Source organism: Ursus maritimus, unplaced genomic scaffold (assembly GCF_017311325.1).
Source record: "Ursus maritimus isolate PB19 unplaced genomic scaffold, ASM1731132v1 scaffold_12, whole genome shotgun sequence".
Taxonomy (NCBI): Eukaryota; Metazoa; Chordata; class Mammalia; order Carnivora; family Ursidae; genus Ursus; species Ursus maritimus.
This window is the reverse complement of record NW_024423564.1, coordinates 51,887,035-51,911,933: the sequence shown is the minus strand read 5'-3', so window position 1 is coordinate 51,911,933 and position 24,899 is coordinate 51,887,035. Positions and strand designations below refer to the sequence as shown.

General features: G+C 43.3%; 1 protein-coding gene across 1 annotated transcript in view; it reads left to right on the top strand.

The window, feature by feature from the left end:
- The window catches only part of ROR1 (receptor tyrosine kinase like orphan receptor 1), a 127,010-nt gene that overhangs the window by 72,217 nt on the left and 29,894 nt on the right, over positions 1 to 24,899 (top strand). The window contains exons 3-5 of the mRNA XM_008690779.2: positions 17,289 to 17,416; positions 19,507 to 19,824; positions 21,394 to 21,639. Coding sequence (XP_008689001.1) covers positions 17,289 to 17,416; positions 19,507 to 19,824; positions 21,394 to 21,639 — 692 coding nt within the window. The remainder of the gene's footprint in view (positions 1 to 17,288; positions 17,417 to 19,506; positions 19,825 to 21,393; positions 21,640 to 24,899) is intronic.

Sequence of the window (24,899 nt, the reverse complement as noted above, 5' to 3'; positions counted from 1 at the left end):
ATACGAATCTACTTCATTATTGTTAGATGTGAAAGTAATTTCATATTTTGCTTTTCTTTACCACTTCCTTCTTGTTCCCCTTGTTTCCCTTTTCTTCTTTCCACCAAGCCCTTTCCTTTCTCTTCCCTTTCTCCTCTCACCCTTCTCTGTAGACTCTGCCTGAGCCCTGCTCCTGTCCCTGGGGGCATCGCTCAGCCACTAGGAGTGAGAGTCAAACAGTTTGCTGACCTTGATCTGAAGCTCGGTTGATCCAAACTGAGCAAGAAGTGAACAAGTTTCTTGCATTTCCTTCCAGACCTCTAGTAGCCCTGACACACATCCTGGACTAATCAAGACTGTGTGAAACGTACGTGCATCAGTTCAGAGCCGAGCTCTTGTCATGTAGGACTGAATTATCATCTTCTCAAGAACTGCTGGGCATGGGAGCATGTTCTTTTCTTCTACATCCCAAATGTGGATGCCTCTGCCTTCCAACACTGCTCTAAAATAGCTTTGTCAAACAAAGCATGAACACTAGGAGTTTCCTGACATTTTCATAACTATGAGCATATGATTTGCAGTTCATATTGAATAACGATGTAAGAAATCTGCCAAGAAAGCTCCAAATACTATTTCCAGCACTGGTTCCTAACCAGTTACAGCTGCCGCACCACGGAATGCAAGCACAATAGACTACCAGGTTCCGTGCTGCTTGCACTCGCGGGGTTTGTATTGAGTTACTGGGAGTCACTCTAAGGGGGGAAGTCACTCTCCTGGAAAGCATTGAAGATGAATAAAGCTAAGGGTTTAATGTTCTAATGAAAAAATTTGTCAATATTTAAATCAAACGTGTGAACACTAAGTGTTTTTACATATGTTTGCTGCAGAGGTTTCGAGGCGGTCTTTGGCTTTCCAGACGTGAATAAAGCAGATAGATGCACTGTTAAACTTTCGAACAATGACAAAGAAAAACATGGAGTAATTGCTTCACTCAAAGCCTGCCAGGAGATTAATTGCCTAAGAGATGTATTTTATGCAGTGTCCAAAAATTGCAGAATCTACGGGAGTGCCTTGCTTTCACTAGGAGAAAACATATGTCACCTCTCACCAGAGATGTTTATGTCTTTTCACAAACCTGTCTTTTTTCAGCCTAAAGACATTCCAACGGGAAATGATTACAAAGCCAGGAGTTGATAGGTTAGGGGTGTTTAGTAATGCTTAAAATAATACCCTTGTGGAGTCCGATACAATTCTGTACTTCTAGCCCTGTGGAACAGCAAACTGGACCCCAGGACTGCAAGGCCCTTGTGTTTCTGGTTAAAAGAACTGGGGGACAGAGGTGGAAAGTGGAGCCTACCTCTGACCTGCCGACTCTGAAACTGACAGATTTGGGGCTGTGGGGTTCTTGGGGAGCTAGCGAAGTGCATTAAAGAAATAGGGATGGAACCTGCCTTGGTCCACCTTTGGGATCATACTCAAACGTGGGCTTGCCAAAGGCTGATGTTGTTGGAGTCTCTAGGAAGTCTTTGTAGCTATAGCTGAGAAGCATAGAGTGCAGTTTCATAAACATTGGATGCCTGCTACAAACCATGTTGAATGCCCTGGGAGTGAGATCAGGGATGTGTTAAGACTACAGAGAAAAATAGGAATGGCTGCTGTGCTTCAGGAACATTCTGCCCGGTAAAGGAACTGACATATCGATATTAATCACAGTAGAATGAAGTAGGTGTGGTATGCTAGAGAGAGCATATCTGCTCAGGGACTCATCTGGGGGGTTTCTGGAAAGAACATTAAAGATGGTAAGATTGAGCTAGAACAGTGATCCAGGTGAAGAAAGGTGAAAATGGGTTTCTTGGAAAGAAATAGGGCACGAATGTCTGTACAGTATCCTTAGAAACTACAAGCTCTTATTTCTCACTAGGCGCTGGAGTTCCAAGGGAGGCAGTGGCAGGAGCTGAAGAGGGGGATGGGGTGAGTCATTCGGGACCTTATGATCCCTATTAATATGCTAGGACTTCCGCCAGTGAACTTTATGCCGTGGAGAGTCACTGCAATTGTAAGCAAGAGATGATCTGGTCTACCCAGTGGATAGCTCATTCTGTGGCAGCATGAAAGATCAATCTACAGGCTAAAGAATGGAGGTAGCAACACCAGTTAGGAGAAGATCACAACTCTCTTGGTGGGACATGATGAGAGCTTAAACTAGAGTGACCATAAGAGGTTAGAACTGAAAAGAACATACCATGTAGTTCGACTGCTATATTCTACAAATGGAGTGACTGAGGACAAAAGAGGCTAAGTGACCTATCCAAGGTTAGATGGAAATAAAGTGTGTTGGCAGCTAAATCAGGACGAAGGACCCTGGCCTTCTGATTTCCAGCCCAGTGACTTTTCCACTCAGCAATGCCAAGATCAGTCCCAGCATCCTGCTTGTTAGGTAATGCCCCAGAGAAACTTGAAACTTTACTTGGCCAGCATTTTTCCTGTCAGTATCTAGGAGGTGGGAACAGTCCTTGCTGGATAGACATGTCTTTGACCAAGCCAGACTGCCAGGGGGAATCTTTTTTGTTCATCTTCTTTCTGTCTGGCTTTAAATCTCTCCCTTACCTTTTCCACTCTCTCCTCCTCCAGAAAGCCTTCTCCAACTACTGCTTAAGAAATTCTCTCCCTTCTGCTGACTCTAAGCAGTGTACCACACAAGTGAGCACCTTTCCTCAAGCTTGCTTTCTCAATATGTTAATCTAACTACTGTTATCATTATTAAGCTCTGGAACAATTTGGAGGACATGTGGTCCAATGAAATCAAGATCAACTCTTTCCATTTAAATTCCTTCCTTGGCTATGTACCTATAACCATTTTATATAGCAGCATTATCTGTGCAGATACTGTTTTGTGTTGCGTCTTTTCTATTAAATATATATTCTCATATATATTTTTATTAGTGTTATAGTATTCCTCATAGTGGGAACAGCAGGAAATTTGGAGTGAGTCCTAAGGCTTTGGGCAAGAAACTTAATCCCTGAACCTTAGTTTCCTCAAATAGAAAATGTGGAAAACACTACTATCTTGAGGGGGGTTCCTGTACATCGTAGGTGTACAGAAAGCATCCATTCTCCCCCTCCATCCCACCTTTTTGTTGTTGATGTTGTTGTTTCTGCGTGGGGCAATATAGAACTTTTACAAACATCTAGATATGATAACAAATGATGCCCATAGCTAGAAGTCAAAAGTTCTTTTTAAAAATGTATCTCAAAGCTGAGAATATCATTGAGCATACAGAAAGACCTTGATAACTTAGGAAGGCAGGTGGAAGAAATAAAGGAGAAAGGAGAAGACCCTTGTAACTTGAAAACTAGACTAGCTAAGAAGTCTGTGGTCTCCCAGTCCTGTACTCATTGCAGTGACCAGTATTTATTATGTACCTGAAGATCCCAGTCAGGCTTATGGAGAGTGTCAGCTGGGTGGATGACACAGATTTCCATTGTAAATGGCTTTTTGGCAGCCTCATGGAAGGTGGATGGGAAGAGCAGAAGACTGGAGGCCAACCTCCCAGTCAGGGGACTGTTGTGGTGAATCAGCTGAGGGGTGGTGAGTACCTAAGCCAAGGGGGAGGAGAGGGCTCAAATTCAAGAAGTGCTTTGGAAGCGAATTTAATTTTCAAGTTAGAATGTTGCTACTCATAAAGGTCGCCCACTCTCGTCTTCTTCTCTTCTTTATTCCTTCCATTCAGCAGAATTCAGGCAGAGGCTGAGTGGCTGGGCTAGGGAAGTAGAAAATCTGACTATAAATTTCAGGCTGCTCGATGAACTCAGGCTCCCTCTTTGCTGCCACCACCCAGAAGTTAAAATTAAAAGTGAGGGAAGTTTGATTCACTCAAACATTTTTCAAATTTTGTCAACAACTTGACACTTTCTAGGAACAATGGGGACATAGCAGTGACCAACCAAAGTTCCTGTCCCCATGAAGTATGTATATAAGTAATAAAAAAAGGTATCAATAGATACAGATACAGATAGAGAGTATATCTGATGATACTAAGTGCAATGGGTAATAATCAGGCAGATAAGGGCAAAGGGAAAGCAGTAAGCCTGAGGTCCAAGAAATGGTGGGGGTAGCAGGAGACAATGCAAGCATGTTGTAATGACTCCAGTTTTCACTTAGTGTGAGAAGGGAAGCCATTGGAGGGGCTTGAGCAGAGGAAGGACATGAAATGGTTTATGTCCTCCAAGGATTCCCTCTACCCATGGCCAAGAATGTGAGTAGAAAGACTAGTTGTGAGGCTGTTGGGAAAGATCATGCAGAGGTAATGGTGGCCTGAACCAGAGGGTAGCAGTAAAGGTGGGTTTGGGATAACTTTTGAAGGAGGTGAAAACATGAGCTGATGGTCTGGACAGGGTTATGAGAGAAAGTGTACAGAAATAAAGAGTTCAATTTTAGACATGCAGAGTTTGAATTCCTTTTAGATACCCAAGTGGGTATGGAGGCTGAGCTGAGAGTATTCTCAGCTGGAGATAATGTATTTGGGAGTCCTCAGCACAGAAATGCTCATTTAGAGAGGGCACCTGGGTGGCTCAGTCAGTTAAGTGTCTAACTCTTGATTTTGGCTCAGGTCATGGTATCAGGGTCATGAGATGAGCCTTGCATGGGACTCCATGCCGAGCGTGGAGTCTGCTTAAGATTCTCTCTCTCCTTCTCCCTCTGCCCCTCCCCTGCACTCTCTCGCTCTCTCTCTCTCAAAAAAAAAAAAATAAATAAGAATAAAAAATAAAGCTAGTTGATGGAAAAATCAGGTAGGGAGTGAGAGTAGAAGAAAGAGGTCTGAGGACTGAGCATAGGGCTCTCAATGACCGAAGTCGTAAACTAGCAAAAGAGACCAAGAAGGCACAGCCAGAGAAGTAAGAGGAAAACCAAGAGAGAACAGTATCCTGGAAGCCAAGGGAAGGAGAGTGTTTCAAGGAGTAATGAACTGTGTCAAATGCTGCTGCTAAATCACCAAAGATAAAGACTGGAAATTTACTATTGGATTTGGTAACAAGGAGATCGTTGACCTTGACAAGAGCTCTTTCAGTGGATGGAAAGGCCAACGCCTGATCAGGGTAGGTCCAAGAGCAAGTGGAAGAACTGGAAAAAACAGGTGTAGATATCTCCTTTGAGAGAAGTATTGCTATAAACGGGAGCAGGAAAATGTGGCGGTAGCTGAACAGGGGCACAATCTAAAAAAAATTTGTTTTAAAATGGGAGATAAGGATGCCTGGGTTGCTCAGTCAGAATGTCCAACTCTTGATTTTGGCTCGGGTGATCTCAGGATTGTCGGATCGAGCCCCACATGGGGCCCGGGTGCTCAGCGGGGAGTCTGCTTCTCTCTCTCTCTCTTTCTGCCCCTTCCCCTGGTCATGTGCTTTCTGTCTCTCTCAAATAAAGAAAAAATTCTTTAAAAGGAAAAAATAAGGGGCACCTGGGTGGGGTCGAGCTCCACCTGCCTTCCAGCTCCGTGCTGAGTGTGGAGTCTGCTTCTCTCTGTCCTTCGCACTCATGCCAAATAAATAAATAAATAAAAAATAAATAAATCTTTTTTTTTAATTTAAAAAATGAAAGGAAAAAATAAAATGGGAGATATTATAGCACATTGGTGTATTGATGAGAATGATCCGATAGAGATGGGGAGAAATGGTGATAAATAGAGAAAAGCAACGGTTGCCCAAGCAATGCCCATGAGTGGTGAGGGGGGTGAGATCTGCCTGTGCAAGGCAATGGTTGGGCCCATCCACTGTGATGGGATGGGAGGCAGTTTAGGGAGCAGACCAAGTAGGGGTAGAAGTGGCAGTTTAATCCCAATTCTCGTCCCTAAGTCTAGGCCTCTCTGACTTCATCGGCCATACTCACTTCTGTTCCCAACGTGCCCACAGAATTCAGACACATGCATAATTTTGCACGTGACTAGTCTTTGGTACAATGAGAAGGAACTGCGAGACACAAATTATTAAAAAGGAGTGGGAGAAAGAACTTCCAGCTAAAACTCTAAGTCAGTGTAAGCATGACAAGGGTGGGGATTTTTGTCTGCTTTCTTCTCTCCATGCCTAGAATGGTGCCTAATATATAGTAAGCAAATCAGTACATATTTCTAGAATAAGTAATGCATACAGGGACCTTATACTTCATAAGCAACTATCATGAGCAAATACTTGGTATACGTGATCTTATTTAATATGCCAGCTCAACAGATGTGGAGACAGAGGCTCCGAGAGACTACATACCTAGCCCAAAGCCACATGCAGCTAGAAAGCAGCTGTTAAGATTGAACCCAGTAGGGGCGCCTGGGTGGCACAGCGGTTAAGCGTCTGCCTTCGGCTCAGGGCGTGATCCTGGCGTTCTGGGATCGAGTCCCACATCAGGCTCCTCCGTTGTGAGCCTGCTTCTTCCTCTCCCACTCCCCCTGCTTGTGTTCCCTCTCTCGCTGGCTGTCTCTATCTCTGTCAAATAAATAAATAAAATCTTTAAAAAAAAAAAAAAAAAGATTGAACCCAGTATTTCTGTGGGTCTCCAAAGATCTGCTCTTTTCACCACACTGCACTCTGTCCATCTAACTACTTGGTGAACTCGGTCAAGTCACACAGCCACTCACTCTTGGTTCTTTTACCTTTAGAAAGGGTTGGAGCAGAGGCCTGCAAAGTCCCATTGCAACTGACTGATTCCACGAGATGGTAGGCCCGGGGGACAGCTACGTGCATGGCCCCTGCCCTGAGTTCACTGTCCCCTGTCTCACCAGCTCTGCCAGCAGTCTCATACCTTTTCTGCCACCTCTGATGCAGGCTCAGCTCTTTCCATTGAAACAGCTGGATGTTCTGTACTCTGCCTTGGGTTTATTCCAAGTTCTTATGGGAGCTTATGACTCCTGCCCTTTTCAAGCTGAACCTACCATCGTGGGCCCTAATCTGCAGTCTTAGATCCCTACTCCCACCATTTGCCACACTGTCTAATCACATCACTTTCTGATGTCCCTTTGTTTTCAAAATAAAATCCAAGACTTGAGTGTGCAGAGAAGGTCATGGAATGACGAACCCCTTTAGTAGCACAGATTCTGCAGGTTAAGACCCAACCCTTGGACTGATCCTACCTCCCTCTTCCCATTACTCCCATTTAGCCTTACTCTGCCTCTGATTCCGCTTACCTTGACTAGCATACCACAGCTGACCCTTGAACAACACAGGTTTGAACTATGGGCCCACTTCGAGGCAGGTTATTTTCAATAAATACAGTATAATAAATGTATTTTCTCTTCTTTATGATTTTCTTAATGTTTTCTCTAGCTTACTTTATTATAAGAATATAGTATATAATACTTATAGCATATAAAATATATTAATTAACTGTTCATGTTATTAGTAAGGCTTCTGGTCAACAATAGGCCAATAGTCGTTAAGTTTTCAGGGAATCAAAAGTTACACACAGATTTTCAACTGCACGGGGTTCAGCTCCCTAGCCCCTGTGTTGTTCAAGGGCCAACTGTATTGAATCTATGATTTGTTAAATTATGCCTTTTGTAAGCTGTCACCTCCTCCAGAAGCCTTCCCAGCCTTAATTGGATACCTCTTCTTTTATTGTCAGCTCACAGCTTCAACAAACTTGTTGGTTGAAAAGGAAGAGGAAAGGAACGAGAGAGGTGGGGAGGAAGGGAAGGGGAACAGAGATTGTATTTATCACACTTACATTTCTCTTCTACTAAACTGTAGAGTCCTGGTGAACAGGGATTATATTGTTGGTATCTGAAAACCAAAAATATAAGCCCCCTCCCCCCACCAACCCACCCGTATTCCACATTTCTCCTTGAAGAACCCATTAGATTTTATAATTCTTTTCCAGAGACCTCTTGTCTAACAGATATCGCCGGTCTAATTACTATATTTCCATTCAGTGCATCACAAATCAATCCTTATTTTCACATGAATTTCTGCCTCTAGTACAATTTTTAAAACATGTAAGATTCTAGACTCGACATGGGCACCTCTGTTTTGCCTTATTTTAGATTGGGGGTTGGAAACACCATTGAATCCACTATTGCTTTTTATGGAGGCTCATGGTCTCTCATAACTGCCATCCACAGAGCTGATGGGAAACAAAGCTGCACAGAAACAGAAAAGGAAGAATTAGGGATTGGGTTTTACCCCACTCCTAGTAGCAATATGAAATTAAACCCTCCTAAGAAGTCCCTAAATTCCCTTTACCACTCTTTCCACAGACCTCCTCTTTTTTCAATCCATGGCCAAAGGCATAAAAGGGAAGTGAAAAACAAATCAAAGCAATTCTAGTAACATTTGTGGTAGAAAATCTGACCAGATTGGTATGTGTGAATTTCATATTCTTCTAAACTCCTTTTAGTCTCAATGGGCAAATTTAGGGGTCGTTTGAATGCCTGATATTTGGAGAACTGCCAAACAACATCCAAAGAGCTTCTAATGAGAACTAGGCAGTGCGGGGACGGGTGCTGAACCTGGGGACTCCAAGTCCCACCTGTGCATTCCCAGCTCCAGCCTAAGGTTAGGGGCAGAGTAGGCCCCTCATAGGGGGGAAACTGAAAACACCCCAGGGCTTCTTAGAAGGTACAAACCTAACCCACCACAAAAACCTAAGTGAATAGGAGAGGGCAAAAAATCACTCATTCTTTTATTAGTGATCTTCATATTCTTACAAATTGGTACTAGGGCAGTCCTCTCATTTCAGATGTGTGTTTAAATAGGAATAAAATATATTACATGCATAATTTTCCCTCAAATCACATTTGTGAGATACAAGCCTGGGTAATGCTGCTCCTTTTCCAAAGTGAAATGCAACCCTTGTGTTTCCAAACATCGTTATGAAGGAAAGCCAATACCTTCCCATTTCTAAGTTGGACACAAGTAACTATTATGTGCTGCTTTGGAAACTATGACAGAACATTATTCATCTGTTTGTTTTAATGGTTCATGGCCAAGAAAAAAAACTTTCAAAATTTAATTTTTTTAAAGATTTTATTTACTTATTCTAGAGTGAGAGAGAGAAAGAGAGAGAGAGAGCAGGGGGAGGAGCCCAGGGAGAGGGACAAGCAGTCTCCACACTGAGTGTGGAGCCTAACACGGGGCTCGATCCCGCAGCCCTGACCTAAGCTAAAACCAAGAGTCGGACGCTCAACCAACTGAGCCGCCCAGGTACCCCTTAAAATTTAATTTTTTTTAAGCAAAAAAGTGTGAGAAAGAGCAAGGGATGCTTTTGCTAAGGAAATAAATGTTAACAATTGCCAGTGTCCAGGTGTGGGAAACAGCCCGTGATCCTTGACACAGTCACCTCAGAATTTCTTGTGCTCACAGAGGCGTTCTAGTGAGAGAAGGGATGTTAAAGAGTTAGGAGTTCTCAGCCTGATAGATTGAGGTCTTCTCTGTGAGTCATTGCCCCTCTGGGTTGACGGGCCTGGATTGGTTTACTTTGAAAGCTGACCTTAAAAGTCAACTATGTTAACACATTACCCTCTTTGATGCCCACTTATACATTGGTCTTTAGAGAACACAGTTTGTGAGATACGTTTGGGATCACATATTTAACCCATAATCCCTTGGCCGCAGCCAGCCTGAGGCAAAGTCTACTCTTGGTGCACCAGACACCTCCCCTTCCCGGACCCTCACCTTCTCCCCTTCATTCTGACCAGCTCTTTCCATGTCTCCCTGTGTTTGTCCTGATGCTCTTTCTCTGGGGGTGTGTAGTTATAGCTGATGAGAATTAAATTATTTTCCCTCCTCCTGGTTTGCAGTTAACCAGGGATGCTTCATGGCCCAAAGTCCTCACAGGAAAAAGAGATGTTTTTGGATAGGTGGTAGCTCTTTAGACCACTTTGGATTCTAATCTGTTCTTAAAGTTTCCATGTCTCTGATCATTTGTCCATATTGGAATAATTTTGCATTCTTTACTTAGATTCTTAGTTTTATCATGTGTGTCCCCCCCCCCCGCCCTTTCAAATAAAAAACAGATTTTTACCTTTAAGAAATGTGACTGGGGTACCTGAGTGGCTTAGTCGGTTGGGCAGCCTACTCCTGGTTTTGGCTCAGGTCGTGGTCTCTGGGTCCTGACTCAGCATGGAGTCTGCTTATCCCTTTCCCTCTGGTCCTTCCCCCATTCACTCTCTCTCTTTCTCAAATAAGTAAACGAATAAAATCTTTAAAGAGAGAGAGAGATGTGACTGTACCTCCCAAGGAGAACCCTGTTTCTGAGGTGGGAAGCTTTGCCCCCAGACCCAAAGTTCCTAGAGCTGGGCCTGGGGAGCATGGTGTGTGTGGATCTGCCATGGCTATGTTTTCACTGAGCAGCTAACATGTGGCCTGGTTTACAAATTTTGAAAAGGATAAATTCCCGTCCACCTATGGCCATGATGGTCTTTTGGGCAGGCACTGGTAAGTTATTATTGCTTCTCCAGAATAGATCATTTCATAGAGACAGAAAGCAGATTGGTGGTTACCAGGAGCTGGGGAGAGGGAGGAATATGGTTTTATTTTGCTATGATAAAAATGTTTTGATACTAGATAAAGAAAAGAAGAAAGAAATTACTTCCCAAATGAGAGGATAACCCACACTTTGCTAAACTGCTCACTGGAGCACGCCTAGGGATACTTTGAACTGTGTGATAGATTTCCTTCAAACCACAATTCGGAGCTTTGAGGGTAGGCAGTTTGCTGTGATTTCATCTTCATGGCTCCAAATGGAGCGCTTAAATGGGAGCGAATGTGGTAAATTCACAAGTGTTGGACTATTTCCTTCATTGTGATCTGTATACAGGAGGCCACCATGCTGTGGGCTTGCAGGCCACTCTCTCTGGCATTGCAGTCGAAGAGCCGCCAGAATCAGAACAAAGAAACCTGCTGAGATCGTGTGAATTGCCCATGCTTACAGCAGATCAGTCTGCTTGCAAGCAACCCATAAAGCCATCCCCAGAACTTCTCCCCAGATCTGAAGCTGGAAATCCCAACCATTGGCCCTCTCCCCAGGTCTGGCAACCTTGTCCCTTGGGTATATAAAATCAATTCTTTTTAATTGAGGTGAAATTCACATAGCATGAAAATTAACCATTTTAAAGTGAGCCAAAGGGTAGCAGTTAACACATCTGCAACGTTGTGTAACTACGACCTCTTATCTAGTATCAAAACATCTTCATCATAGCAAAATAAAACTCCATATCCATTGAGTAGTTACTCCCTATTTCTCACTCCCCCCTACTCCTGGTAACCACCAATCTGCTTTCTATCTCTATGAATTTATCTATTCTGGATATTTTACATAAAGGGGGTCATTAAAATATGTGGCTTTTGTGTCTGGCTGATCTCCCCTACCGTAAAAAGATTCTTCCATGTTGTAGCATGTTTTGGTACTTCATTCCTCTTTTTATAGCTGAATAATATTCTATTGTGTGTATCTACCACATTTTGTCTGTCCTGTCACCTGTTGATGAGTATTTGGGGGTTGTTTCCACTTTTTGGCTATTGTGAATAGCGCTGCTATGAACATTTGTCTTCAAGTATTTGTTTGAGTACCTGTTTACTGTTTTTTTGTTTGAGTAAGATTTTATAGTTGGCAAAGTACATTTACATCCATTCTCTTCCCACTAAGGAGACGCGTGCATTTTAACTGTTCTTATTACCCCAAAGGGGAACTTTTTAGGGCCTAACTCCTCCATAAGTCTAGTTAGGCCTGCCCACGCTCCTGTGTAAAATCTGATGAAGAAAGTGGCTTCCAGTGTGGAGAATGCTTCTGGCACATCAGTAGGCTAGCCTGGGACAGCCCCACATCTGTGACATCTATTCCAGTTGTTGGTCCATCAGGCAGCGGGCCTTCTTTTCTACTGCTGAAGATCTAGAGAGGGATGGTTCTTAGCAGCCCCCTTTCCTTCATTCAACAGGGTTCCTGAGTCATACGTTGCACAGGGGGCCTCAAGGTGAGAAGCTGAATCAGACATGGTCCTTGCCTTAGTGTGGTGGTGAGACACGCTAAACAGACAAACAGAACATGGAGTCAGAGGTGTGTGGGACGGCTCTGATGTGTGATAAAGACGCTGGCTTGGGGGGAGGTCAGTGACCAACTTTCGTGGAGGACTTAGCATCTGGATCTTGAAGACAAGAAGGCATTCCCAAGGTGAAAAAGAGGGTGGAAGGCATTCTAGGCCTCAGGAAGAGAGTAAGCCAAGCCAGAGGAACAGTAAACTGCCTCCCCTGTTTTGAGACTAACAAGGTCATTTGTGTAGCTAGTATGATCAGGTTCATAGGCTTGACTGGCAGGAGCAAGGCTGGAAAAATGGGCAGGGACTAGATGATGAAGGGCCTTGGAGGCTGCAGTCAGGAAGCTGAAGTGAGTAGGAAACTCTAATTTTAGGCAGGAAATGACCTGATTGGGTCTGTGTTTGAAAAGATCACTTTGTGACAAAGTGAACGATGAACCAGATGACAGAGATGCCCTGTGTTGGTGAGTCCCATACCCTCCATCCCTAGCCTGCCTTCTCAGTCATCCTGGCACAAAGCTGGGCCCAGACCTAACTGTCAAGTCAGGGAAGATTGCCTTCTTCTTCCAGCCCAGACCTCTCATCCACTGCCCCAGCCTTTGTTGCTATATAGCTTCCAATAAAGATGAAAGTGCCCGCAGCAGCTAGCAAAAATCAATCTACGCTAAGGGCTTCCTGACCAAATAGGTCATCTCTCCTGGAAGTGTTTGAATTTAGAAGTAGGCCAAGCCTCAAACAAGTAAGTGAGTTGTTAGGGAACGGAATTCTGCCACCCAGGGATAGGCCCAGAGGGAGTGTCATAAGGTTTGTTATAGAGATTAAATGAGGTCATCTGACGGCCTTCGTAACCCCCTCACCCCATAGCACCTCCAGTTCTGTGTACACACAGTAAGGTTCCCACCCCTCCCCCATCCTGTAAGATTTTTTCCTTTTTATTTTGATATATTTTTATACTTAAGTTGCAAAAATAGTACAGAAAGTTTCCATATGTCCTTCATCCCATTCCTCCTAATGTTCATGTCTTGCATAAACATAGTGCAATGATCAAAAGTAAGAAATTATTGGGGGACCTGGGTGGCTCAGTAGGTTAAGCGGCTGACTCTTGATCTTGTCTCAGGTCTCCATCTCAGGGTCGTGAGTTCAGGCCCCATGTTGGACTCCACACTGGGCATGGAGCCTACATTAAAAAAATAGTAATAATAATAATAAATCATCGTTGGTATGATACAAACTAACTTATAGGATTTGAATTTTGCCAGTTTTCCCAGTCATATTTCAGGGTTTCTTTTTAAATCACATGCCTAAGACAACTGTTGAGTTTGTTCTCTTGCGTCCCTTAAATTAAGGCAGCCTTCACAAAGCCTGCCATCCCTGGAAGCTCTGAGGAGAGCTGTTGTGGGCCTCTCGTGGTCCAAAATTGGCACAACCCCATTTGGGCATCGGTTAGGAGTATTCTCTATCTTTTCACTTTCCCTACCCCACCCACCCACCCATGCTTTCTCCCTTCCTTCTCCCTGCTCCCAAAACTACAGAGAGTCTCCACATGCCCCATACCATGCAATGGGCTTTTTCCATCATCAGAGCTCTCTGCTTTAGTCAACTGACCTGAGAAGTTGTCCCAGGAATTTGTAGCTAATGATTGTCACTGTCCCTGTAAAACTCCCTTGGGTTGTGACTTGTGATGGCAGCATTTCCCTTTCACTGGTCTCCAGTGGGTCCTGGGTAGATACCCCTACTGTGGCCATATTGGTCCTGGTCACTCTTAGTTAACCCTGTATGACCAACCCTCATAAGCTCCTTGGGGAGATCCTGGAGGTGGAAGGCTAGGGGGTTGGCAACAGGGTAACTAAATTACTTTATGAGAAACATGAGTCCCCATCACAAAGCATCCCTGCTTCTTGACGTCACGGTGACGCATGGCACATGTCAGTGCAAAATTCCATTTGTGCTTTCACAATTCACCCTCTTCTGCATAGAAAGAATGCAGCCTTGGGCACGCTCACTGCAAGTGCCCTTTCACTTCTGCCGCCATGTGCTCCATGTTTTTAAGTTTGCTTAGCAAAATTAATGATGAAAGAAGTGTGAGCTGGAGAAAAGTATAGAGCTGATGAATGGTGGAGAAGCACTGGTTCCCCTCCAGCCAAAGCCAGCACGAAAAATGGAAAGCCTGAAAGGCGATTGTGACTCTGTGTTCCAAAGAAAACCTTTTGCCACGCAGCAGACACCAAAGCATCTTCACAGCAGAAAGCCCCTATAAACAGTGTAAAAACCTTCATAAACCATTTGGAGGGAAGCTGTGTACCATGGTTACAAGCACTAGTTTTGGGCAAATCTAGCTCTTCTACTTGCTGTGTAAATTTAGTCAAGTTCTTTGCTCTTTCTGGCCCTCGATTTTCTCATCTGTAAAATGGGAATGATTGTACCTTCCCCTTTTTTACAAGATTGTTGTCTGGATTAAATGATTTAATATCAGTTGTATATGTAAGTGAAACTTAACAGTTCCTGGTACAGAATAAAGGCTCAATTTAAGGTCTCTTATTTATAATTGGGCTGGTCTAATTAAAAGTAATACTGAAAAGAGGAACATCATTATAGATCTGACAACATGGTATAGTGGCTTAAGCTTGTACTTCAAGTTTAAATCCTTGCTCCACCAATAACTGGCTTTGTGAATTTGAGCCAGTTATTTCTCTGAACCTGAGTTTCTCCCTCCATAAAATGAGGATAATAATGCCACATAAGAGGCTACTTGGAAGAAAGCACTTAGCATAGTACCCAGCACAGAGAGTGGCAGACACTTAACAGAGGTTTGTTTTTCTAGTGCTGTGGTTCTCAACCACATTCAAATCACCTGAGAGCTCTTTAAAAAGCATGCGTGCCTCTGCTGCACCCCCAGAGAGTATGATTTAATAGGCCTGAGGTGGGGCTTAGGCATTGGTATTTTCAAAAGCTTTCTGAGGAGATCTTCAGAGCAGCCAGGGCTAAGAACTACTTCCTCGCAGATGACATTACACACTGGTTTTTTGTTTTGCTTTTGTTTTGCTTTTTACATCTGCCCCCTAGAGACTGGTCAGAATATCAGGAATTCTGGGCACAGTCAAAAATTCAATACACCTGCAGCTGTAAGCCCTTGATAAGAAATATGCAGCCAAGGAACTGCATTCCTTTTTATTATGAAAAAAAAGTATTCAAAGAGTCTTTTTAGAGTCTTGAACTGGAAAGGTGGTAAGAAGTTTAGCCTAAGCCTCACACATAAAATATGGGAACTCCCAGTAGGTTGGGGATTTATATCTGGGGGTAATTCCAGGGTTTTGTCCTCCCAAGAGATATAAATTGAGGCCTTGAGAGTTTAATGTGGGGGAGGAAGAAGTGTTCTCATAACGACACCTTAAAAGTCCAAGACTCTGCTAATGCCTAGGGATAGAAAAGCATCATCTGTAATAGCAGGGGGTGGAGTAGAAGTGCATTCTGGTCTCAGTACTTTGGTTTCCAAGATCCAAGGCTAGGTCATCGAGAAACTTCTTTCTCCCCATAGGTTTACGGTATTAGTTACCCAATAAAAGTGGGGTTAATTTTACAACCCAAGTAAAATTTAAGCCAAAAAGGCTTCAACATTACTCTAGGATTTATGAAAGTAAACATGTGGAGTGCTTGCAGGATTTTACAACATTAAAATTTCAATGTCTTCATGTCAGGTATGTGATATATTCATTTGTATGTGTACTTAAAGGTTAAGTTTTTAAGAGCTTTGCAATACAAACTGTTTTGGGAACTAAAGTGAATATACTTCCCCCCCCCATCTCCACCACCAAAAAGACTTTGGAGTGAATAGGGAGTAGAGAGCCGCTGGAAACTGGTCTTTTAATGATCAGCTTTATCAGATTTTTTTCACCTGGTTTCCTGTTATAGTGGGCTTTCTAAAGTCCCACAGTGAACCCCCAAGGCGGGAAGTCTAGGGCCATTTTATAGACTAGGAGCTTAGTAAATAATTGTCCTTTAAATAAATATCTTCTTTGGTAATCATAAATACTTTGGTGATAAGCATGTATTACCTCTGAGTAGCACTTTGGAAGAGCATTTACATTATTTGATAGGATCCTCATGACTTTCACTTATAGGGTAGAGGTCAATGATTATCTTCATCTTATAGGTAAGAAAACCATAGCTCAGAGGACTCAGAGAGCTTGACTATAAGGACATGCAAATGTTAAACCCAGGAAGACAATTTCCTTCTCCTGACTTTTGCTCTAACGTACTTTAACTTAGAAGAAACCAGAGGAAAAATGATCTTTTTATTCAGGCAATGTAAGGATTCCAGCCAGGTTAACAGAGGGCGAGCATCCAGGGTGAAGTCAGCCCAGAAGCGTGGCAGGTGGCCTTTTGTTTTGGCTGTGGTCTGCTTTTGAGAACCAGCCAGATATTCCGTACTCTGGTGTCTTGTACTTATGGTAGGCCCGCATGGGAGGTTACAGCCTCTATCCTTTCAAGCTGAGGCGGCCATCTTGGGTCCGACTCTCCAGCCAGTTGCCACACTGTCACTAACCACACTATCTGGCCTCCCCTTTTCTTCAGAATAAAATCTATTCCCCCTGCTTTTTTTATTATTATACTCTTGAGGCAAACCGTTTTTAAGATGATTTTTAAAGTTTTGGGGGATCACGAAAGCAAGATTTTCATTGACATGTTGTCTAGATTTCCTGGAATTTAGTGACTCATTTGAAATTGTGCAGTCCCCGGGTTGCCAGGACCTCTCTCTGCAGGGTAGAGATAATGGGTCTTAAGCAGTGAGGAGCCACATAACCGTGCTGCCCTCTGGTTTCTTTCCAGCTGCACCCAGCTTCTCACCCCTTGGCGCCTCCTAATTGACACATCAGTTGGAGTGGATCTTGTGGATAATGCGCCCACGCCTTTGTAGCAAATGAAGCAGAAATAATCTGTGCTTAAAAAACAAAAAACTGTAGAACATGTGCCCAGATTCCCAACTCATTTCCTCTTTACTTTTAGAACTACATCATCTTCCAGCCCACCACCAGCTGCGAAAATAAAAGTGCTTTCTCCCCTATTTAAGGATGATTTTGCGCTTCAGAATGATTTTCTGGGGGTGAAGGAAACTTGACCAACGTGACCAGCAGATGTTTTAAGTGATGGATGGAACTGAGGAAAAGCCGGACTCCTTAGCCCAGCCTTGGGGATACTGTGCTCAGCGTCTCCCCCTAGCGACTGTTTTGGGCACAACACAGTCAGAGCCAACGGGATGTGAATGTATTGCACCAGCTAACATCTGTGCTCTGTTTTTAGAGATGAGTATGAAGAAGATGGATTCTGTCAGCCATACAGAGGGATTGCATGTGCAAGATTTATTGGCAACCGCACTGTCTATATGGAGTCTTTGCACATGCAAGGGGAAATAGAAAATCAGATCACAGGTAGGTAACACCAAGGAAATTGTATAGATACCTTGTGTAACTCCTTTTCTCACCAAGTGTTCTCTTGAGCTCTTCTCTTGACAAAGGATTGGGCTCGGCATACAGGTGAGGAGCGGGACCACAGAGAAGCAGGAGATATGATCTCTGTGTTCTGTAATGTACATTAGAATTGAAGGTTGTTGCTCTTAGAGGAAAAGGGTGCTCTGAAATGTCTCACATTCATTCAGACACTTGATAAAGATTATTAGTGTTTTTGGCAAAGCAGGAGCTGGATGGGGTACTGCGGACATGCCGGTGTGGTGAATAAGCCAGCTTGCGCCTCTGCCCTCCTAGAGCTTACTGTTTGGAGACAACACCGTATAGACTGAAAGTCGTGTAAACTCTAAATCAATTTACAGTCTAGAATTCTGGACACCATTACTGTGACTTTGGGGAAATCTCTTATTCTTCATGCAAATCTCTCTCTTCATCGGTGAAGGGAGTGATAAGGCAAGATGATCGTAAGTCTCTTCCTTCTATATTTTACCCTTCATGTTTCTGAATCGAAGGGATCTAATAGTGACGCCCTTTCTAGCACATACGAGCGAAGCAGTGTGTAGGCCACCTTGTACGATTTTGCACACCTGGTTCTGGTGGTTACAGCAGCCTTGTGTTTCTTCCATTAACGTAGTTATGCCTCGGTGCCACGTACCCTTGCAAGCTATTAGCATTGCCTTTATGGGATTCTAATAAGGTTGTCAGCTTTAGCAAATAAAAATACAGGACACCCAGTTACATTTGTATTTCAGGTAAACAATGGATAATTTTTTAGTGTAAGTATGTTCCAGATGTTTACCTGAAATTCAGAGGTAACGAAGTGCCTTGTCATCTATCTGGCAACCTTACGATTGAACAAACCTGAGGCAGGCACACGGAACAGCAAAGTGTCTAGAAACTATGTCCCATGAGGAATATGAAGGAACTAAGAGAAACCCAGGTGGGGGGGAGCTATTTAACCTGGAGAAGCGACTATAGAAAGCTGTAGTTGCCATTTGCTGAAGAACTTTCAGGAGGAAGGACTCTGAAATCCCAGAGGACAGAAGCAGGACTGACGAATGGGGAGGGGCTGTTAAGGCACATTTCAACCTACTATAAGAACATTTTAACATATTTTTTTTTTACTAAGTATTCACAAAAATAAATGGGAGTTCTGATGTAAATGTTTCATTACCCATTTATAATAATCCTCTCTTAGATATTTTCACTGGACATCTGCTTACTGGAAAATACTACAGTTAAGAAAAGCCACTTAATTTTGTTTAACCCGGCATGTCCCGATCTTGTTCAGCTCTGGAACCCTTGTTTCTCAAACACTATGAATATGCTACAGAGTGAATGTTCTGAGGAACACACTTTGGGAAACAGTGTGCCAACCACCCCCAGGCTCTCTTGTGAGGTACAAGCTCCTTGTCAGTGCAAAAAGGAGGCAGGTACTCTTTCAGTACCCAGATGCCAAGCTGAATAAGAAGTCAGGCTAAGTGACCTCTAATACACACCCTGGAACGACCGAGTTGTGCTTTTCGAGAACTTCCAAGAGAATGGCCTCATTTTCAGAGCCTGGAATAGGAAGTATCAAAGGCACAAAAAAAATTAAACAAGTTACCCAGAGTCATCCACTCAGAGGCAAGACACAGAACTAAATCCCGTGATCAGGCTTCGCCACCGCAGACGGCGCGTTTCTGCCCTGCAGCTGTCTAATGTTTTAGAAGCTTCATAAAACTAATAAAAAGTACCGGATGAAACACAAAGTTCTGTTGCTTTGTAGTAAAAATGAAAAATATATTGTGCTTTAACCTAATTAATTCTTTTTATTAGGAAATGGTACATATGTAACTTAATCCTGTTTTTTTAACTTTGTAGTCAAAATGATTTTTTTTCAAGCCAGTGAAAGTAAGCCGCTTGGACATCTGAACCGAATCTCCTCTTGGCCTTGTCGGCTTGAGTGCAGCGGATTCCTTCCAGTGCATGTTTATATCTGATATCTGTTGACTAGATAACCAAAGGAGATAAACCCTGGCCCCTGGGAGTTAATAACTGTGTTTGTTTTCCAGCTGCCTTCACCATGATCGGCACCTCCAGCCACTTATCTGATAAGTGCTCCCAGTTTGCCATTCCTTCCCTGTGCCACTACGCCTTCCCATACTGTGACGAGACCTCATCCATCCCGAAGCCCCGGGACCTGTGTCGTGATGAATGTGAAATCCTGGAAAACGTCCTTTGTCAAACAGAGTACATTTTTGCAAGATCAAATCCCATGATCCTGATGAGGCTGAAACTGCCAAACTGTGAAGATCTCCCCCAGCCCGAGAGCCCCGAAGCCGCAAACTGCATCCGGATTGGCATTCCCATGGCGGATCCTATCAATAAAAGTAGGTGGTAACCCCTGACCTTCCGTGTGGCCTAGGGGCCAGCAACCCCACAGCACAGTGAAAACTGGACCTCGATCGGTAGCAAGGGTTCTTGTTGGTAGGCAGATTACCTTCCAAAGGGCTAAATACTGTGTGGGGGCGGAGCATTCAGTGGTGGATTAGATGCTGTCACTATCTTCAAGAAGCTTCGCGAAGACGATAATTTTTAAATATGGCTGCTGGTTCCTCCGTGACTTAAATAGAATTGCCATATGACCCAACAATGCCAATCCTGGGTGTACACTCCGAAGAATTTAGAAAAGGTGTTCAAATAAAAACTCATATGCCAGTGTTCATAACAGGTCTGTTCACAACGGCTGAAGGGTAGAAACAACCCAAGTGTCCGTCAGCGGATGAGTGGATAAACTGTGGTACATCTACATAATGAGACACGATTCACCCATAAAAAGGAATAAAATCCTGTTACATGCTACAACATGGCTGAAACTTGGAAGTGTTATGATAGCCAAAGAAGCCAGACACCATTGTATGATTCTGTTTCTACGAAATATCCAGAATAGACAAACCCATGGAGACAGAAAGCAGATTAGTGGTTGCCAGGGATGGGGAGGGGAGCTTGGGGAGTGACTGCTGAATGAGTATAGGGTTTCCTTGGGGATGATACGGGTGTTCTGGAATGAGAGAGTGGTGAAGGTTGCACAATATTTTGAATGTTCTAAACACACTAATGGTAAATTTTATGATATGTATCTTGGACCACAATTTAAAATACGTGTACATAGGGCTTGCCTCTATCCACTGTCCTCTCACCTCTGTTCCTCTGTAACTCCCATTCACATAGAATTAAACTCACTGGTAATTTTTTAGTTTCCTTTTGTAATTTAATATTATGCTATTAGTTGAATTAATGCATCTAAAATACTTAGAACTATGCTTAGCACATAATAAAAGCAGTATCTTCATTAATACTATTATTTTATCATTGCCCCTCCATATTTTTATTTATTTCACCTTGATGGACTTTTGCAGTGCTTTCAAGTAACAGCCTTGTGGTCCCCTGGGAAGAGGACTTGCTTCTCAAGAAGACCCAGTCCATCAGCACAGAATGGCCCTAACTCCTGTTAGAAACCCATACACACTGCTCCTAGTGAACACTTTCTGGGAAGTAGATTCTCTATCCCATGATTCATGTCTAAAGACATCAAGCAGAAATGGAAAGAAGAGTTTAGCCTGAACCTTTCCTAAACCATTCACTAGGAAATTACTTCTGTGCCCCCCCGAGTCCTGCCCCCAGTTCTGATTCTTTTTGTGCTCAATATTAAAAATAGTTGTGGAGGGCTGGTTTTATTCCTGATGCATAAGCTTTAAATCCTCCCAGGAATGTAACTGCAAGGCAGGACCGGTGTCCCAGCCCAGCACACAGGGAGGCTGCCCGCATGGCCCCTGACCAGCGGGGAAGCCTTAGCCATGAGGTTAATTGCAAGTCCTTCTTCCAGAAACTGCTGGCTGGGAGCTCCAGCATCTCCTGTTTCTTTCTCACCGTTTGGGCCTTTCTCTTCTGTTTTTCAGATCATAAGTGCTATAACAGCACAGGTGTGGACTACCGGGGGACCGTCAGTGTGACCAAATCAGGGCGCCAGTGCCAGCCGTGGAATTCCCAGTACCCCCACACACACACCTTTACCGCCCTCCGTTTCCCAGAGCTGAACGGAGGCCATTCCTACTGCCGCAATCCAGGGAATCAGAAGGAGGCTCCCTGGTGCTTCACCTTGGATGAAAATTTCAAGTCTGACCTGTGCGACATCCCAGCATGTGGTAAACTCCTTTAACGTATTCAGTTACCTTTAAAAAAGACCCCTCTCTGTCCTCCTGCCCTTAGAAGAGTTGATAAGGGGGCAAAGGAGAGTGATAGTGTCTGCTAGATCCAAAACTATGTTTCTAGGGCAGACAAACCTTGCTGTGTCTACATAAAACACCTTTTAGGGTACCAGTGCGCACTCTCAGGGAGCAAACTGCTTTATTCCCGCAGCCATTGTGGTTAGTGGGTATAACAGGCACAAGGCAACCAGCCCTCACAGTCATGTAGAAAAAGGTGTTACATGGTCCATGTCCACGTGCACCTATTTTAGCAGGACAGGTATACTGGGAGCCGAAAGAAAACTGCCCCTCGTCCTTGAGAACACCCACGAGGTGGGATGAATCTACAGGTGTTCCTCAGTCATCCAGGGCAATGCGTAGATAAACCGTGTCCTCTGTGCCATCCTTTTATGCTGCAGAATTATGGGAAGAAAATGAAATTCCTGACTCAGTTTGTTCCATTTTCTAGAAAAATGTTTGGAGGACAGGAGAAAGAATGAAAATAAGGGTGAAACCTGGAATTTGGGACTGTTTGACTCTTCTTCCTGGTCCTTGTTCTCATAGATGATGTCAACTGGGTTCTCCCAGCATAGAGTCCAGTGTCACTTCAGGGAAAGCCACAGCAGGAAAATGGACATAATAACATCTGCCTGGCGGGTATTGGGAGAATAAATGGGTTTTTTTAAAAAAAAAAAAACTCTATGATGTCTGGAAGATAGTAAATGCTTAACAAATAATAGAGTCAATACATAAAGAGGACTCTACTATAATTGGTATGTCGTCAACACAGAGAGTGGAATGTTGGCTCCCAGTTTAGCAAATATTGTTTGAGAGCCCACTGTGGAGCAGGGGATTTGAAAGAGAAGTAAAATGTGCTTCACATTACGATCACAGTGCAGTAAGTATGATGCAGCAGAAGTTAGCACGAATGTTGCGGAACAAAGAGGAAGCTAAAACACACTAAAGAAGTCCATAGGAAGAAGTAATAAAAATGTGAAAAAGGAACCTTAGTGATGAAAATTTGGGAAACTATTATTCTATAATTTCATTCTTATGTGTTACCTGTTACTATATTGTCTTCTCTTGCAAAATGATTTTATGGGTGGCTAAACACGCCAAGTTTGAGAAAGAGGTGACCAGACCCCTTTTGTGTTGCTGGGCTTTAAAATGCCTTCATATGCAGCATAAAGAACAAGTTATGAAGTAAAACTCTTCCAGAGCCACCACTGGAAACTTCAAAGCAAATTATCCAGTATTTTTTAAATGGTGTGCCCTTAATAATTCATGACTTTTCCCACATGCTATAGTCAACATTAATAGGAAAAGAATAAAAATAAAATATAGATTTATAATCATTTCCTTAGTTGTCCACCCCTTCTCATAACCCAGGTAAATGCCAAAGATCTGTAAGAGAGTCAAGGGTAAAAATCATCACTAACTGAGCACCTTCCATGTGTCAAGTATGGTACTTGGGGTTTTCATAGGCTTTATTTGTACTTGCCCTACACTGTGATGGGTATTAACCCTATGTTGATGATGTTACACCCAACTACCTAATGGCATGTCTGTCTGACTCCAAACTCATCTTCTTGTTACTCTACCATGCTATCTCTGAATGCTGATGTGTGTCCTTCAGGAGACCAAGTGAATTATTTTAGGGAAGAAATACACTGTTCGCTCCTCTCTGGGTAAATGCTATTGTCCTTTGGGTGACTTCTGACCCTTAATTTCCAACTAATACCCAGCAGAAGTAGGGAGGTAATTTGCTCATAAACTGGAAGATTTGTTGATAAGCCGATTCAAGCTTTATTACAATTAGTTTAGTTTCATCAAGACTCTAAATTATACCTTAAAAATTATGGTTTTCATTTCCGTGAGCTTCCTGAAGCAATCAGACCAAATACACACTCTGAGGGATGCAAGAAATCCTTAAACAGTCTTTCAGACTGTGGACAGAGAGAGAAAGATCACCTACATCTCACAAAACACTCACCATGTCCCAGCACAATGCTCCATGCTTTAGGTATTCATGTGCGTTGAAAACTCATATCCGCACTGTGGGGTAGCTGTTAATGTAGTCCGCTGAGGTTCAGAAGGGTTGAAGGCCTGGCCTACATCACACAAATGATGAGATTGGACCTTGAATCCTCCTCTATCGACATACAGCTCTGACCAAACTCAAAGCTCGCAGCTCAGGAATGCTCCCATTTAAAGATTTTTGCAGAAATAGATAAAAGAATGACAGTAGTGCGCCTCTGGATTCCAGTATACAGATTCCCATAATATGCCACGGCATCCAACAAGCGCTCCCTTGCTGATGAGGAAATCCACCCTAGTATTACTCTGTATTATTGTAGTATTAGTCAGTACAGTGATGCTAGAAACTCTGAGACTATTTCTTTCTGAGTATCAGTCCACAGAGGACAAGTTTACATTCTGACCCCTGGTTAGTTCTCATCGTGTGAAGAGATAAATTTAGAGGAATGCTAAATCTAGAGATGACAAGGCAGTTTTCTCCACTTACAATAATAATTTTTATCAAAAAGAGCATTTTCATTTCATGTTGAAAGAAAACAGTTCCTCTTGAATTCTTCAAGTCAAGCCACAAGTACATCCATTAAAGGCACAGGGAATCCTTGACATTGATCAAGAAGCAGCTGCTGGGAGGCAAGTAGCTCCCCGGGGTGAGAATTAAAGAAGAAAACAGGTTGGCATCAGCCGTTGTTGCTGGGCAAGTCTTCTTGGAATTGCCCCTCGATAGACCACCTCTAGCAACTTAGTCATAATAATCCTACTTTTATAACACTTCCTGAGAGCATTTGATTTTCTTTCTCTTTCGTTCTTAGAAAAATCATGAAAGAGAAGGTAGGAATTTCCTGCCCTCTTTTACCGTATGAGAAAACCCAAGGCCCAGGGAAGTGGTAGGACTTACCCAAGATCACAAATCAAGTAATAGAAACCAGGCCTCCTATCTCTGGACTCCTCACTGCTCTTTGTTCTATACCAACGCTACCCAAATGGCTGAAGTTTTGTCTCCTAGAGAACATCTGGCAACGTCTCAAGATATTTTGGTCATCACTCCGGGGGAGGGAGGGTTGTGAGTTGCTGCTGGTATCTACTGGGTGGAGGCCAGAGATGTTGCTGAACAAGCCACAGTGCGCAGAATGACCCCTACAAGGAATTACCCAGCCCAAGATGTCAACAGTGCCAGGATGCAG